The 15,705-nt window shown below is 45.4% G+C and overlaps 1 protein-coding gene across 1 annotated transcript in view; it reads right to left on the bottom strand.

Annotated features, from left to right (window-relative positions):
• The window catches only part of KCNU1 (potassium calcium-activated channel subfamily U member 1), a 178,393-nt gene that overhangs the window by 72,311 nt on the left and 90,377 nt on the right, over positions 1 to 15,705 (bottom strand). The window contains exons 20-21 of the mRNA XM_060251612.1: positions 15,527 to 15,595; positions 14,472 to 14,558 (exon numbers count right to left, since the gene is read on the bottom strand). Of these exons, the coding sequence (XP_060107595.1) occupies positions 14,472 to 14,558; positions 15,527 to 15,595 (156 nt within the window). The remainder of the gene's footprint in view (positions 1 to 14,471; positions 14,559 to 15,526; positions 15,596 to 15,705) is intronic.

Here is a 15,705-nt window from a genome sequence, read left to right as displayed (position 1 = left end):
ATCACATTTAAAGGGACAACAGACCTTTTTAAATGTCTTCCTTCCATAGGAAATAATGAAGGATAGGGGCACCTTCTTTTGGGCTCGTAGAATTGGACCCCATGGTCCAATCATTTTGAAACTGGGGGGGGGGGTACTTTGGGGAGAGGCACTAGATGCTATACTGAAAATTTGGTGCCTCTGCCTCAAAAAATAGCCCCCCCCCCCAGAGCCCCCAATACCCACGGATCAATTCCCCATTATTTCCTATGGGAATCGTTCTCTATAGGGAATAATTGCCCAGTAGACATTTCCCCTCCCCCCGCTGCTTTCTGATGATCCTAAAGTAGGGAGGGGGCGGGGAGAGGGCCTCCAAACCCGGGGATTGGCAACCCTCTCTCTCACACACATTCACACACTTACTGGGTCTGGTGCTGCTCCCTTCCTCTCCCCCCCCCTCTCTCTCTATCTCTCTCTCTCTCACACACACACGCAGTTTCTCTGAAATGAAAGCAAAACAAGCATTGCTGACCCTTCCCACGAAGTACTTCCTGCTCAACTTTAAAGGCACAGAGACACACACACATTTTGAAATGGACCTGTTTGCTGGTTTCTAAACCTGCCCAAGACTTAGAGCTGCTTGGTGGTTGATGGGGCAGGGCTTCCCCCACTGGGCAGCTGGCTAAGGGCAGGGGGAAGCCTGTAAAACCTGGGAATCCCCCCACTGGGACCTGGGGATTGGGAAGCCTACCCGGCCCTCTGCTGCTTTAGAGGGAGCCAGGAAGAGCATAAGGGTTGGTGTGAGCGGAGAGGGGGTACCCACCCCCACCCCTGTGGCAAGGTGGTGCCCCATGTAGCTGCCTACCTCAATGGCTCCCTTGTGCCGGCCCTGAGTGGAACAAAGGTTGTGGAGGGGAAATTAGCATGGCTTCTGCAAAAAGACATCCTGGGTCAGCAACCTTTTGGAGTTCTTTTGAGTAGGCAAGCTTCTGGATAAGCCAGATCCAAGAGACGTTATTTGACTTCCAAAAGACTGTTGACAAGGACCTTCACTGAAGACTCCTCAGTCAGTTTAGCAGTCCTGAGTCAACTTAACAGGCCCTCTTATGTTTTAAAAATTTCTTAACCAGTATGAAGGAACAAATGTACAAGGTAGGGGGAAAAGCAGTGAAGTCCCACAAGAATCACTGGTACTATGAAATTAGTTCATAAATGGTTTGGAATGAGGAGAGGAAATGTACTGGCCAAGTTTATGGATTCAGAATGGTGAAATCCAAATTAAATTGTGAAATGCTCTAAGATCTCTCCAGAGTTGGTGAATGGGCAACAATGTGGGAAAATGAAATTCAATATTAATAAATACATAGTGATAATTAAGATAAAAACTGGACTTTAAATATCTATATTGATAGGTCTGAACTGGTTGGGACTGTGAAGGAGAAAAAAATCTTGGGGTTACAGTGGGCAGCTGGATAAAAATGTCAATTCAATAATCCTCAGCATGGAATTTGCCTTCTAAGAAAGGGATTTAAAATGAAATGGCCAGTATTATAATGCCTTTTTGTGTACTTATGGTGCAACTGCATTGGAAATACTGTATGCAGTTCTGGTAACTGTATTATTTATTTATAAAAAAAAATTATGCCACCTCTTTAGAGTCCTGCTCAAAGTGGTTTACAATTAAAATAATAAATCACTAATATAAAAACAACCTTGCCATGTCAACCAATATGATTAAGGAATGTCTATGAGGAAAAGCTAAAAAGACTGGAATTTTTCACTTTGAAGAGAAGATGCCTAATGTGAGACACATTAGGGTTTTTCTCACTGTCTCATAAAACTAGAACTTGAGAACACCTAATGAAGTTAATGGGCAATAGATTCAGGACAAACTTTTTTTTATATAGAATGAGTAATTACATTATGGAATTCAATGCCAATAGACAGATTGCCCAACAGTAACATAGATGTCTCTAAAAGGGAATTAGACAGATTCATGGAACATAGGTCATCAGTGGCTACTAGCCATGGTGTCTAAACTTCTGAATATCAGTGCTAGGGAGCAACATTTGCAGAAGGCCTTGGACTGTATGTCCTGTTTATTTATTTATCAGATTTATATCCCACCCTCCCCCGACAGGCTCAGGGCATCTGTTGGCCCACCAGGGCAACTGGTTGATTACTGTGTGAAACAAGATTAGGAATACCACCTGTCTAATTCATCAGGTTATTTCTTATGTTCTTATGAGAAGACAGAGCAAAAGGGCTTTCAGATCTGAATCTGAAAGGAAACTGAAAGTCGTCTGCCTCCATGTCACTCACAAATTCTATAAAAAACCAGAGAGACAAGGGGATGCTTGCATAAGCAAAGAGAGTTCTGACTGTCTTACCTTTCACTAAGAGTCTCTGTAGAGCTTGCAGGTGAGGTCTGATATTTCAATACGGATGGCGTATGTTCTGAAATATATTATTAATTTGTTATTGTATTAATATTGCTGTTATTAATTGTTATTAATTAACAAATATTAATTTGTTATTGTATTAATATTAATTAATTTGTTTCTAGCATGTCTCAAATGCATTTCAACTCTCCTGAGATGTGGGAGCAAAACAACAACAACATACCCAATCAAAAGGCCGTTTGGTGTCCTTAAGTGGCACCTCGGATAGCTGCCCTCAAGCAGTTACTTACTAGTATGCCTCTAAGTATATTTCTGTTTCCAAGACCTTCGAAATCCAAACGATTTTGAGTCAGTTCCCACAATTGATCAGTCACAGTCTCCCATGATTGAATAGCTTCACTTTACAGTGTTCACACAAGTAGACTTGCAAGCATAGGCAAGTATTTGTTGAAGCGAGAGGCTGATTAATTGTAGGAGCTGGCTCTGTTGCTTACTAATATTGCTCATTAATAAAGATTAGGACAGGGGTCCCCAGCCTGGTGCTTGCGGGTGCCATGGTGTCCTCTGACACCTTTTCTTGGCCTCACCAAGAGTTTTTAGAAAGTGGGTGGGGTCAAGTGTGGCTTTTGCCCTTCAAGACTTCTGATTGGCTACTGGAGATTGCATTGGCCATGCAGATGTTTTTAAAATTGTTGCTTGGGCAGCAGCAGCCACCATGGCACAAAGATCTTCACTGTGTTACCAAAGTTAAGCTGCAACAATCATTTTGTGGCTGGCTCTGCCTCCAGTGACATCCATTTCATGGGCATGCCCACCACCTCTGTTAGAGAGTCACATAAGAACATAAGAGAAGCCATGTTGGATCAGGCCAACGGCCCATCAAGTCCAACACTCTGTGTCACACAGTGGCAAAAATTTTTTATATACACACATACACTGTGGCTAATAGCCACTGATGGACCTGTGCTCCATATTTTTATCTAAACCCCTCTTGAAGGTGGCTATACTTGTGGCCGCCACCACCTCCTGTGGCAGTGAATTCCACATGTTAATCACCCTTTGGGTGAAGAAGTACTTCCTTTTATCCGTTTTAACCTGTCTGCTCAGCAATTTCATCGAATGCCCATGAGTTCTTCTATTGTGAGAAAGGGAGAAAAGTACTTCTTTCTCTACTTTCTCCATCCCATGCATTATCTTGTAAACCTCTATCATGTCACCCCACAGTCGACGTTTCTCCAAGCTAAAGAGTCCCAAGCGTTTCAACCTTTCTTCATAGGGAAAGTGCTCCAGCCCTTTAATCATTCTAGTTGCCCTTTTCTGGACTTTCTCCAATGCTATAATATCCCTTTTGAGGTGCGGCGACCAGAACTGCACACAGTACTCCAAATGAGACCGCACCATCGATTTATACAGGGGCATTATGATACTGGCTGATTTGTTTTCAATTCCCTTCCTAATAATTCCCAGCATGGCGTTGGCCTTTTTTTATTGCAAACGCACTATTCTATTGCAAACGCACTATTTTATTGCAAACGTCACAGGTGGCTCAAAAAGATTGGGGACCACTGGTCTAGTAGAAAGGCTTTCAAACTTCACTCTATAAAGCCTTTTAAAGATTTTCATAGAGGTACCTTCATGATTTTCCCTTGCCAGATCTGGGAAGTTTCAGGGCAAGTTTGGCCCTGGGTAGTACTGGGATAGGAGACTACCAAGGAAATCCAGGGACACTATGCAAAGGCAGGCAATGGCAAACCACCTCTGAATCTCTTGCCTTGAAAACTCTGTGGAGTTTCCATGAGTCAGCTGCAAATTGACAAGGTGTGCATGCATGCGCCCACACACACACAACATCCAAAATCGAACTGATGACTTAGGAGACTTTCAATATTTCACAGAATTTCCACTTTTTAAAAGGAAAAAAAAATGAAGGTTTCTGCCACAGGTTTCACTTCTTCTCTCTTCATTCATGTAATGGTAAAGGTAGTCCCTTGTGCAAGCACCAGTCGTTTCCAACTCTGGGGTGATGCTACTTTCACAACATTTTCATGGCAGAATTTTACAGGGTGATTTGCCATGGCCTTCCCCAGTCATCTACACTTTACCCCCAGCAAGCTAGGTACTCATTTGACTGACTTTGGAAGGATGGAAAGCTGAGTCAACCTTGAGCCGTCTATCTGAACCCAGCTTTCATTGGGATCAAGCTCAGGTTGTGAGCAGAGCATGGACTGTAGTACTGCAGCTTATCACTCTGCATCCCGGGGCTCCTCTTCATTCATGTACATAACAACAAATATACATGCAGGGCTTTTTTTGAGCTGGAACTTACAGGAATGCAGTTCTGGCTGACTCCGTTCCAGGGATGTGGCCTAATATGCAAATAAGCTCATGCTGAGTTTTTTCTACAAAAAAGCCCCATGTGAAACTGTAATGTACTGAGTGACGAGGCGAGTTGAAGGCAACATGCTTTATTAGCGAGTACTTCACAAGGCAAGGCAATGCGGGCTGGGTCCCAATTATATACATACCCCAGAACAACCCTCATTCTGGCCAGGTCCAATCCTGGCCAGTTAAATTTCCCGCCACAGATCTTGATTGGTGGCGCGTATTTGCGGAGCTGCATCTGAGGACCAGTGGACTTCCACTGGTCACCTCCGTAGCGTCCGCTGTGTTGTAATTTCGGGACTGAAATGCAAGACACAACACTCCTTCCCCCCTAGTTCAAGACACAAAGTGTTTCAAGTAGGCTGGCGCCCTGCGTTCCTGGGTCGACCTCCTCGGGGTTATTTGGGGACTTGGAGCGGCCGCCATGGTTGGCGAGGTGGCTGGTTCCTCGTGGTGGGCTGACGCCGGAAAAGGGCTGTCCGTCGCCTGTTTCTGTTCTGGAATCTCCTCTGGGGGGGGGTGCTCCCTCTGCTGTGGTGCTCTTCTGCCCGCATAGTTGGTGTGGCCGGCATAGGTTGGGCAGCTTTAGTACTCCCCCGCTTCCTGCTCCCCCGATCGCTGTCGGTTCTTCCGGCAATGTACGACGGTGCAGCTGGTCAATATGCCTCCTTAGGATCTGGTCCCCCTCTGACGAGACCTTGTAGGAGCAGGACCCGGTGACCCGCAGCACCTGGGCGGCTAACCACTCCGGCCCACTTGCAAAGTTTTTTGCGTATACTCAATCCCCTGGAAAGAATCCCCTAGCGGCTTCCCTGGTTTCGGGGGAACTGCGGAGGTCCGTAGCCCAGTTAGGATACAACCTGTCTAGCCTCATGATCAACTTCCTCCCCATTGGAAACTTGGCAGGGCTTAACCCGGTGACAGGGTTGGGGGTGATTCTGTTATCAAATAGGAAGGCTGCCAGGCAGTGATCCCAATCTCCCTGTAAAATGTGACCCAGGGCCTCTTTAGTGGTGTGCACCATGCGCTCTGCTTGGCCGTTGGTGGCTGGATGGAAAGGGGTGGACCGAATGTGCTGGATGAGGTACTGATTCAAGAACTCCTGGAATTCCCGGGAGGTGAAAGTGGTCCCATTGTCCATGATGAGGGTCTCGGGAATCCCATGAGTGCAAAAGACCCTTCGCAAGGCTCTGAGTGCCGCCACGGTGGAGGTTGAAGCTACAGGAATCACTTCCAACCACTTGGTGTATGCATCAACTAAGATAAAGAATATTTGGCCCTGGTATGGCCCTACAAAGTCTAGGTGTAACCGGGACCATGGCCTCCTGTTGGACTCCCAGCAGTGGACAGGGGCACTGGGTGGATCAGGTCGGGACTCTTGGCAGGGTTGGCACCTTTGAACCCACCCTTCTATCTCCTCGTCCATCCCCAGCCACCATACATAGCTATGTGCCAGGGCCTTTATGCACACTATCCCCGGGTGTGTTTCACTTAGAGCTTCCAGCACTTGTTTCCGCAATGGGGGAGGAACCACCACCCTGCTACCCCAGAGAAGGCACCCCTTGTGCATGGACAGTTCTTCTCTGCGTGATGCCAATGCCCTGAATTCTGCATCCAGTTTACCCGCGGGCCACCCCCTTCCCACCCAGTCTAAAACGCGTGTGAGGATGCGGCCTCTACCCGTGGCCCTAGCTACCTCAGTGGCGTGGAGGGGCCTCTCTGGTAGAGTCTCTATAAGCATCACATGGTGAGCGGGGGTGGGATCCGGGTCCATAGAGGGCAGCGGCAGGCGGCTGAGGGCGTCTGCATGTCCCATAGCTTTGCCGGGGCAGTGGACCAGGGCATATGTGTACAAGTTGAGGAACTGGTTCCACCGCAGGATGTGCTGTGACAGAATTTGCGGTGTCTGGTGGTCTGGGGCAAGGAGGCCCAGTAGCGGCTTATGGTCCGTGGTGATCATGAAACGCCTACCGTACAGGTAGTCGTTGAATTTATGCACACCTGCCACTATTGCCAAGGCCTTCTTGTCTATCTGGGCATAGTTGCGCTCCACGGGGGTCAGGGTCCTCAAATAATAGGCCATGGGAACCTCCCTCCTGTCCAGGAGTTGGTGCCCTAGAACGGCGCCCACCCCGTATGGGGAAGCATTGCAAGCCAGAATCACTGGTAAGGATTCGTCAAAATGGTGAAGCACATCATTGGAAACTAGGAGGTCCTTGACTGCCTGAAAAGCAGCGGCCTACTTCTTTTCCCAGACCCACGAGGCATTTTTATTGAGGAGCCTATGAAGGGGTTTTGCGATGGCCGCTTTGTGGGCAAAAATGAATGATAAAAATTTAATAATCCCAAGGAACTTTGTAACTCCGTCTTGCACATGGGGGCCGGGGCGTGGACAATAGCCCTGGTCTTGTCGGCTGTTGGGTGGATTCCCACGGCGTCTACTGCAAACCCCAAGAACTCTACCCTCAACACCCCAAGGGAACACTTCTCCCGCTTTACTTTAAGTCCTACCGTCTGGAAACGGCAGAGTACCTCACACAGACGGCTGCTGAACTCCTCAGCATACGGGGTGGCGATCAAAACATCATCAAAAAACGGTTGCACTCCGGGGATCCCTTTGAGAAGAGAATCCATTATGCTCTGAAAAATCCCCGGAGCCACACTAACCCAAATTGCAACCGCCGCACCCCAAAAGCTCCCCTGTGAGTCAGAATGCTGTCTTGGCGTCCACCAGGAGTTGCTGGTATGCCTGGGTCAAGTCCAGTTTCCCAAAAACCTTAGAGCCTGCTAGTGCTGCCAGAACATGGCTGACCACTGGAACAGGGTATGGGTTGTCCTGAAGTGCCTTATTTATTGTGCACTTGTAATCAGCGCATATGTGCACATCTCCATTCGGCTTCACTGGAGTGACTATGGGTGTTTCCCATGCAGCATAGGACACCAGTTCTAGCACTGCCTGGGCTGTGAGGCAGTCCAGCTCCGCTTCTATTTTTGGTTTAAGAGTGAACGGAACTCGCCTGGCCTTCAGCCTTATTGGTCTCACGTGGGGATTGAGGGGTAAGGTGATGGGAGGCCCCTTGTAGCACCCCAGGGACCCATCAAACAATTCTGGGAATTCCCAGCACACGTGCTTGAAATTTTGCATTCGCATCTGCTGCACCCCCACTATTTGAATACCCAGCGGTCAAAACCAGGCCAGCCTCAGTAATGTGGTGAGCTGGCGTTTGACCATGAGAATGTCCAGCTTGCCCTTAAAATTCTTAAACTCTACCCTTACAGTGGCCCAACCCAAAATCTGTACAGGGTTTTTTTGGAAGTCCTGCAGTATGATGTCCGCTGGTCGCAGCCGGGGCTGGGCACAGGGACAAAGTTTTCTTAGAGACTCCTCCGAAATTATGGAGATGGAGGAGCCCAAGTCCAGCTCCATTAGGCATGGAGTGCCCTCGATTAGGACCGACACCCTGACCTTATATGGGGTGGTGAGGGGCAAGTTCATTACCTGCAGGCTAGTCAATGTGGTCGAGTGGGCATCGGTCGAGTCGTGGTTGGTGGACTGATGTCTGCGGGTGGCCTTGGCTCAGCAAGCCCATGCTATGTGGCTCACCCTTCCGCAGTTATTGCAGTCCACGTTGTGATAGGGGCAGTCCTGGCGCGCGTGTGGATCCCCACAGCTGGCACACTTGGTGTTAGCTGGTCTCTAGGCACTCTCGGCCCCATTCCTGGTTGGTGACATAGCTGGTTTGCCTCCTCCTCCTCTGGGTTGCCTGGTGCCATCTCCTCCTGGTGGACGGCTTCTGCTTGTGGGTTGTTGTAAGCTTTGGTTGCTCTCTCGAACGTGGTGGCTTTGTTGAAGGTGAGTTGGAGGGTGAGCTCTTCCTTTGTGAAGAGCTTTTGCTGCAGTCTTTCATCTCGGAGGCCCCAGACGAAGAGATCCCTCAGGGCTTCATCCAGCTTGTTGAAGCTGCAGTTCCCCCCAATTTGGCGGAGGACGGCCAGGTAGATGGCGGCTGTCTTTCCCGCCCCTTGATCCCTCTTGTAGAAGACGAATCGGCGGGCAATGATGGAAGGATGGGGCAAGAAGTGCCCGGTCAGGAGTCTGACTATCTCCTCGTACGTTTTCTCCGTGATCTTTGCGGGGGCCGAAAGACCCTTTGCGATCTCGAATGTGGTGTCCCCGCAGACACTCAGGAGCATGTCTCTCTTACAGCTGTTGTCTGTAATCATGTTCGCTTGTAAGTAGCAGTTGACCTGCTCCGTATAGGTCTCCCACCTATCGGGGTTGGCGGAGTCGAACTCTGCAAGGTGGCCCGTCATCCCACTTGGGTTAGCCATGGTGGCGGCTGGCACATCAGCGAAGTCCCGCTTGGGGAGTTACTTGGCTAGAATCCCACCTTCGTTGCCACTGTAATGTACTGAGTGATGAGGCGTGTTGAAGGCAACATGCTTTATTAGCGAGTACATCACAAGGCAAGGCAACGCGGGCCGGGTCCCGATTATATACATACTCTGGAACAACCCTCAGTCTGGCCTTGTCCAATCCTGGCCAGTTAAACTTCCTGCCACAGATCTTGATTGGCGGAGCGTATTTGCGGAGCTACATCCAGGGACCAGTGGACTTCCACTGGTCACCTCCGTAGTGTCCGCTATGTTGTAATTTTGGGACTGAAATGCAAGACACAACAGAAACAGTGGTGAAGTCAGGGTGTGTGGCCTCATGTGTAAATTAATTCCTACTGGGTTTTTTCTGCAAAAAAACCCCTGTATACATGCATTTCTACAATGGTGCAGAAAAGCAGATACTACAAACGTCACAGTTATAGTTCTTCTGAAGATAATCAGGAGATAATCATGGTTACTTCAATGCATGAGCAAACCCCACAGGTGCAAGGTGCTGAGCTCTTGCTTGGAAGCTGTTTGCCATTCATTACTGCCCTATGCAAGGCACACAGAGACAAAGCAGCAGCATTAGCAGTGGGGCTTGCCTGCCATCTGCTGTTCAGATGGGAGAGAAGGCTATGCAGTTTTAAAAAATGAGGGAGCATGGTTAGTACTGTTGTTGTTCTTCAGTCACACAGCCGACTCTTTGCAACCCCATGGACCAAGTCATGCCAGGCCCTCATCTTCCACCATCCTCTGAAGTCTGCTCAAATTTATGTTAGTTACATCAGTAACACTGTCTTCTTTCACTTTGTGTCTTTCCCAGAATCAGGGTCTTCTCCAGTGAGTGCTCCCTTCTTATCCATGAAGCTCAGAGCTGTGCTCCCACATCTGTCCTCGATGCCATCTTTCGGTATTAATCGAGTGCTCCCTTCTCATTTGTTGGCCAAAGTATTTGAGCTTCAGCTTCAGCATCTGACCTTCCAGGGAACAGTCAGGGTTGATTTCCTTTAGGATCGACTGATTTGATCTACTTGCAGTCCAAGGGTTAGTACTGAATGATGCACAATTCTCCATGCTGCAAAACTAGTCTATCACATTAAAAATCTGGTCTTGGCCCACAGGCCCTTGTGCCAACCCAGCAATTCATCATGAGCCACATCACTCAAGTTGATGGGCACAAATCGCTGAGTTCAAGCCAGTGTGTGGCAACTTGGCCATGGATCCAATGCTGGCATTGGACCCCAAAGAAATTATTCATTCACTTTCTTTTCCCACTTGCCATAGTCCCAACTATTTCCTGCCTAATTATCTTTAGTATATATACCCTTCACATTTTTGCTAGGGGAGATTCTAATGTTATGGTAAGTAAACAACTAAAGTTTACTTACCATATATTTACATAGCTCAGGGTAAAATACAACCAGAATCTCATGGAAGGCAAAAGGGATTTTCATGAAACTTATGAAATATGAGACCAGGAATATGCTTTTGAATTATTAATCAGAAAAATTTAATTAGAAAATTTACTATGTTCTGGTTCCAAATAGTGGAATATCTCACCAAACATAATAGTCTCCCAAAAAACCGTTTTTGTCATGATATGCTTTATTTCTAATATGTTCTGGGCTCACTTTCTCTCCTCTGGTCTGAATACAAAAAACTGTGAACTCTAATTAGTTGAGTTTGATTAACTGGATTTCTTAATTGAATATTGGGACAGTTGTTTGTACATTCCTACAGTAGAATCCATCAATAGAATGTATTTTCACTGGATGCTCTTCAGTATAATTGTATGACTGCTCCTTGGTTCTCTATTTTATGGATTACTCTTTCTTTTTCTTGTTTTTTTTAAATTTGTGTATTATATCCTCACTAAGGCTGCATTGATTGAGGTGATAGATTATAGTGTTCTTTATTGTAAACTGAAAATCTGTTAATAAAAATCTGATTAATTTAAAAAAAAAGAAGAGAAGATTTAATTTCTTAATCAAGGTGAGAATCAAACCTGTGAGTCTTGATTTTTCTACTTTCTCTTTCTTTGTACTAAATACCCGCCATGTTTCCCCACTATTCCCTGGATAAAAATTGAGGCATATTTGTAACTCTCCTCTTTGTATAATCGAGATAACATATGGAGTGACCTTTTCACTCCATGACACTCAGTGAAAAGCTCTCCCCTTCCTAGGATTGCCAACCTCCAGGAGGGACCTAGAGATTTTCCAATTTACAACTATCTCCAGATGTTGTAGAAAAAGCCCAGCAGGAACTTATTTGCATATTAGGCCACATACTCTGATGCCAAGTCAACCGGAACTGTGTTCCTGTGCGTTTCTGCTCAAAAAAAGCTCTGCTAACAGTGCAATCATAAGCAGAGTTGCATCCTTCTAAGCCCATTGATGTCAATGGACTTTGAATCATTTACCTCTGCTTAGGTTTGCACTGTTAAGGTCAGGAGCCTGGCAAGAGGGTGCTGGAAGGGTCTGTGATTTATAAGGAAATTTAGGGTTGCCAGTCCCCAGTTGGGAGGCAGGAGATCCCCCAGTTTAGTGGCCCTCTCACCACTTCAGGGTTATCAGAAAGTAGGGGGGGGGAGGGAAATGTCTATTGGGCACTCCATTATACCCTATGGAGAATGGTTCCCATAGGGTATAATGGAGAATCGATCCAGGGCTCGGGGGGGGGTGTTTTTTGAGGTAGAGGCATCACATTTTCAGCATAGCATCTGGAGCCTTTCCTCAAAACACCCCCCAAAGTTTATGAGTCCCGACAGAAGGTGCCCCTATCCTTCATTATTTCCAAATGCAGGAAAGGCATTTAAAAGGCACAGGGTCCCTTTAAAAGTGATCGTCAGAACTACCATTAGAGTTCAAACATGCTTGTCACAACCTTCCTCCTGGCTCTACCTCCAAGGTCTCCAGATATTTCTTGAGTCGGACCTAGCAACCCTAAGGAAATTGCTCATTGTCCACTCAATTTTTGAAGCCCGATTTGGAAATGTAGAAGCTCTGTCTAGCAAGGAAGGGGGTACCACAACCTTCAGTTGAAAACCTGTGGCTATTTACCATATTGGCTAGCCACCTTTCTGTTCCTCTTGTTACCAGGCCTACATGTTCCACCTATAGAAGAAGGCTGCCAGGGGTCGTTTAGTAGAAAAAGAGGTGCTGGAGCTCATTAGCAGAATTCATTTGCATATGCCACACACCCCTGACATCACTGGAAGGTGTACTAAATTACTGAATTTTAATTGTCATAATAAAATCTTGCTTCCATAATACTTTTTAAATTACTTTCTCCTCTTTTAAAAATTAATAGATTACAAGGGGAACATAGGGAGCATAGAGAACATAGGGAACATGGGGAAAATAAATAACAGAAATATAAATCTAACATACAAGAATCCAATTTAGAACAAACCATTTTCAAAAACAATACATAATATGCTAGGTATTAAGAATTAAGAAAAAGCCTACAATTCATTCTATTAGACAAAAAGGAAATATTCCCAAAGAATTCCTAAACCGGGGCCCAAAGCAAATCATAATCTATAGCCAAATCAGTATCATTTTTGAAGAAAGGGTTATCCATTGTCTTACCCATTACATACTGGTCCCATAACTTATCATACTACATTTCAATCATGAGAGTATGTGGAGGTTTCCATAAATTACTTTCTCCTATAAAGCCACAGTGGTATAATGAAAATTTCCATCTGCTTTATATGTTTTCATTATTTTCCCATTTTTTTTGTGGGGAGAAATATTAGAAAGTTTGTCAAATGTTAAGAGGTCAGCAAAATTCTCACCTGGGGGTGGGATTTGAACAATGGAGATAAGAAGCAAGTATTTGAGGGGAGGGGTACGAAAGAAAGAGCACAATAAAATTTAGAGGCTCTGGGACTCTGCTCCTGTTAACTCCTGCCCAAAATGAGGCCCCTCTGAAATGGAGTTCTATAACAAAATTACCAGAAGGTAAAAACGAGGGTGGTTTTGGCACAAATCTTGCTTTACAGTGGCATTTTCGAATAGTTTCCAGAGTGTTGATGTCACCGTGGCATGTTTTACAGTAATAACGAGCCCTGAGCAACACAAAGAGAAAACAAAATTAACAGTGCAGAGAACAGACAATAGAATGCAACAAGGTGCTATTTGTTGAGAGCAAAAGATCAGACTTTTCTGTAGGATGGCATAGAGGTAACGATCATCCTCTGGTAATTTGCTAGAAATCAAATGGTCATATAAGGGATAACTAGAGGGAGCTCTTTAAATCAAGGGTGTGAAACATGTGGCCCAGGGGCCGAATCAGACCCTCAAAGGGCTCCTATTAGGCCCGCGAGCAAGTCTGCTTCCTTTTCCCTCTCTCTTGCTTTCTTCAGTTATCAGAGACTGTTAAATAAAATATTGCAAGAATGCTAATCTTTTAAGCATGTTTTATTTAAAGCCTTAAAAAAATCTTTGTGCTTGTCTGAGTCCTTTATAAAGTTTATGTCTTCACTACCTGGCCTTACATTTTATGACATACATGGCCTGGCCCGACAAGGTCTCATTTATGTCAGATCCAGCCCTCATAACAAATGAGTTCAATACCCTGGTTTAAATGTTGGCAATCCTAAGGATTGTATATACATGCTTTGTCACAACACTGAGATCCTTCCATTCATTTACCATTTTCCTGCTGTTCGGAGTTACTGAATTGCACTTTATATTTTGAAGACACACTGCAAAAAAGCAATTGTTGCAACCATACATGCATTTTTGCAGTGTTATAGCAATGCATACATCTCTTTTAGCAATGTAGAAAGGAAAAAAAAGATACTTAGGGAAGAATTTGAAAATTGAAACAAACTCTACATGCACCAGCTGTGGATCAAATTTTTAGAAAATAATCTAGTTCAACTGGAATTACGGTTCAGTGGAACTCAATGCAAATGGATTTATTTATTTGTTTTATTAGACTTCAAAACCATTCTCTCCTGCACCACAGGACTCAGGGCAACTAACTAACTAAATGTCCCTGTCACAGAAGAAATCTGCTGAGTCACTGTTTCCTCCCTCAACCCACTCCACTTCAAACTCTAAAATAGACAGATGCCAGAATAATGGCCAGATCTGATAGTATGACATGAATTTTCCAATTTGGATTAGTTATGAATGGGATGTATTTGTGGTGAGGGTTATGATCAGTCAAAGTCTGACTGAAACTCATGATTTTGAACACATCCATAAAAACACTTGTTCTTGCCAAATGGCACCTAAATTCACCTCCAAAGGTCAACGATTCAGAATTTAAATGCAATGCCACAGTTTTAATGCAAGTAATTTAGGAAGGTACCTTTTGACTTCTGCTGAAGTTCTGGCAATGAAAAAGCCCATCGTGTTGCACTGGATTTTAACAGTTGAAGGTGGATTGATCAGGATGCTGTGGCCAAACATGAAAACCAAAATCAGTGCCACTTGATCATCACTTTACTTGCTGTAGGAAGGTAAGATTGTTTTTATGGCTAATGAGTGGGAAAAATTGAAAAGGCAAGTTTATGTGCTTGCTAATCCCTTGGGCAACCTGACCTGGATGACCCAGCCTTGCCTGATCTTATCAGAAGATAAGCAGGGTTAGCCCTGATTAGCACTTGGGTGAGTGACCACAAAGGAAGAGGAGGAGGAGGAGATTGGATTTACTCTGCTCTTTACTACTCAAAAGGTGCGTTCACACCACACGAAATGATGTGTTTTGAAGCTGGATTTTTACCATGTAATAATAGGAAATATCCAGTTCCAAAATGCATTATTTAGTGTAGAGCTCTGACAGAAACTGCTCTTGAGAGGAACAGCTCTGCGAGCACTTGTGACTGACTCAAGGTCACATCAGCAGGTGCATGTGAAGGAAATCAAACCTGGTTCTCCCAGATAAGAGTCCACACACTTAACCACTACATCAAACTGGCTTTCTAGTCCAGGATCGCTATGCAGAAGCAAGTAATGGCAAACCACCTTTTCAACATCTCTTTTCTGGAAAACTCCACAGGGCTGCCATAAGTCAGCTGTGACCTGATGGCACTTTACACACATACAACCCCTTGGCCAAACTACAGCAGCTCTTCCATCAAAGGAAAAACAGCTTGAGGGAAGAATGGTTTGGAGCAAAGTTTAATCCTTGAATGTCCCCCACCCATATGCTTCTCCCCAATGCTACCTTCATAGTCCCCCAGCCCCAGCTCACCCAGGTGGCATCTCTCTAAAGCTTCCTCATGACAATTAAGTCACTAATAGCCCCTAAACTACAGTTCAGGTTGCTCACAGGTAGCTTTGGTTATGGATCTTGTTTGGGGGGATGAGTAGCTACTTCTAAGATGAACTTGATTTTTTTTTTTTAAAGGTCCCATTGTTTACCTGTTGGCATAAAAACCGTATTTGAACTGGACAGCAAGCAGCATGAGATTCAGCTTCACAAAGCATATTCTAGGAAAGAAATCAGCTCAAGTGAAAAACATAACAATGTACAGCTAAGCAAGGAGGGAAACCTGGGACGTTCACGACAGGGTTAGAGATAGTGCCTTTTGAAATACGAT

The sequence above is a fragment of the Heteronotia binoei genome, chromosome 12 (genome assembly GCF_032191835.1).
Source record: "Heteronotia binoei isolate CCM8104 ecotype False Entrance Well chromosome 12, APGP_CSIRO_Hbin_v1, whole genome shotgun sequence".
Classification (NCBI taxonomy): domain Eukaryota; kingdom Metazoa; phylum Chordata; class Lepidosauria; order Squamata; family Gekkonidae; genus Heteronotia; species Heteronotia binoei.
The sequence above is the reverse complement of the archived record's forward strand: the minus strand, read 5'-3'. Positions and strand labels throughout refer to the sequence as shown.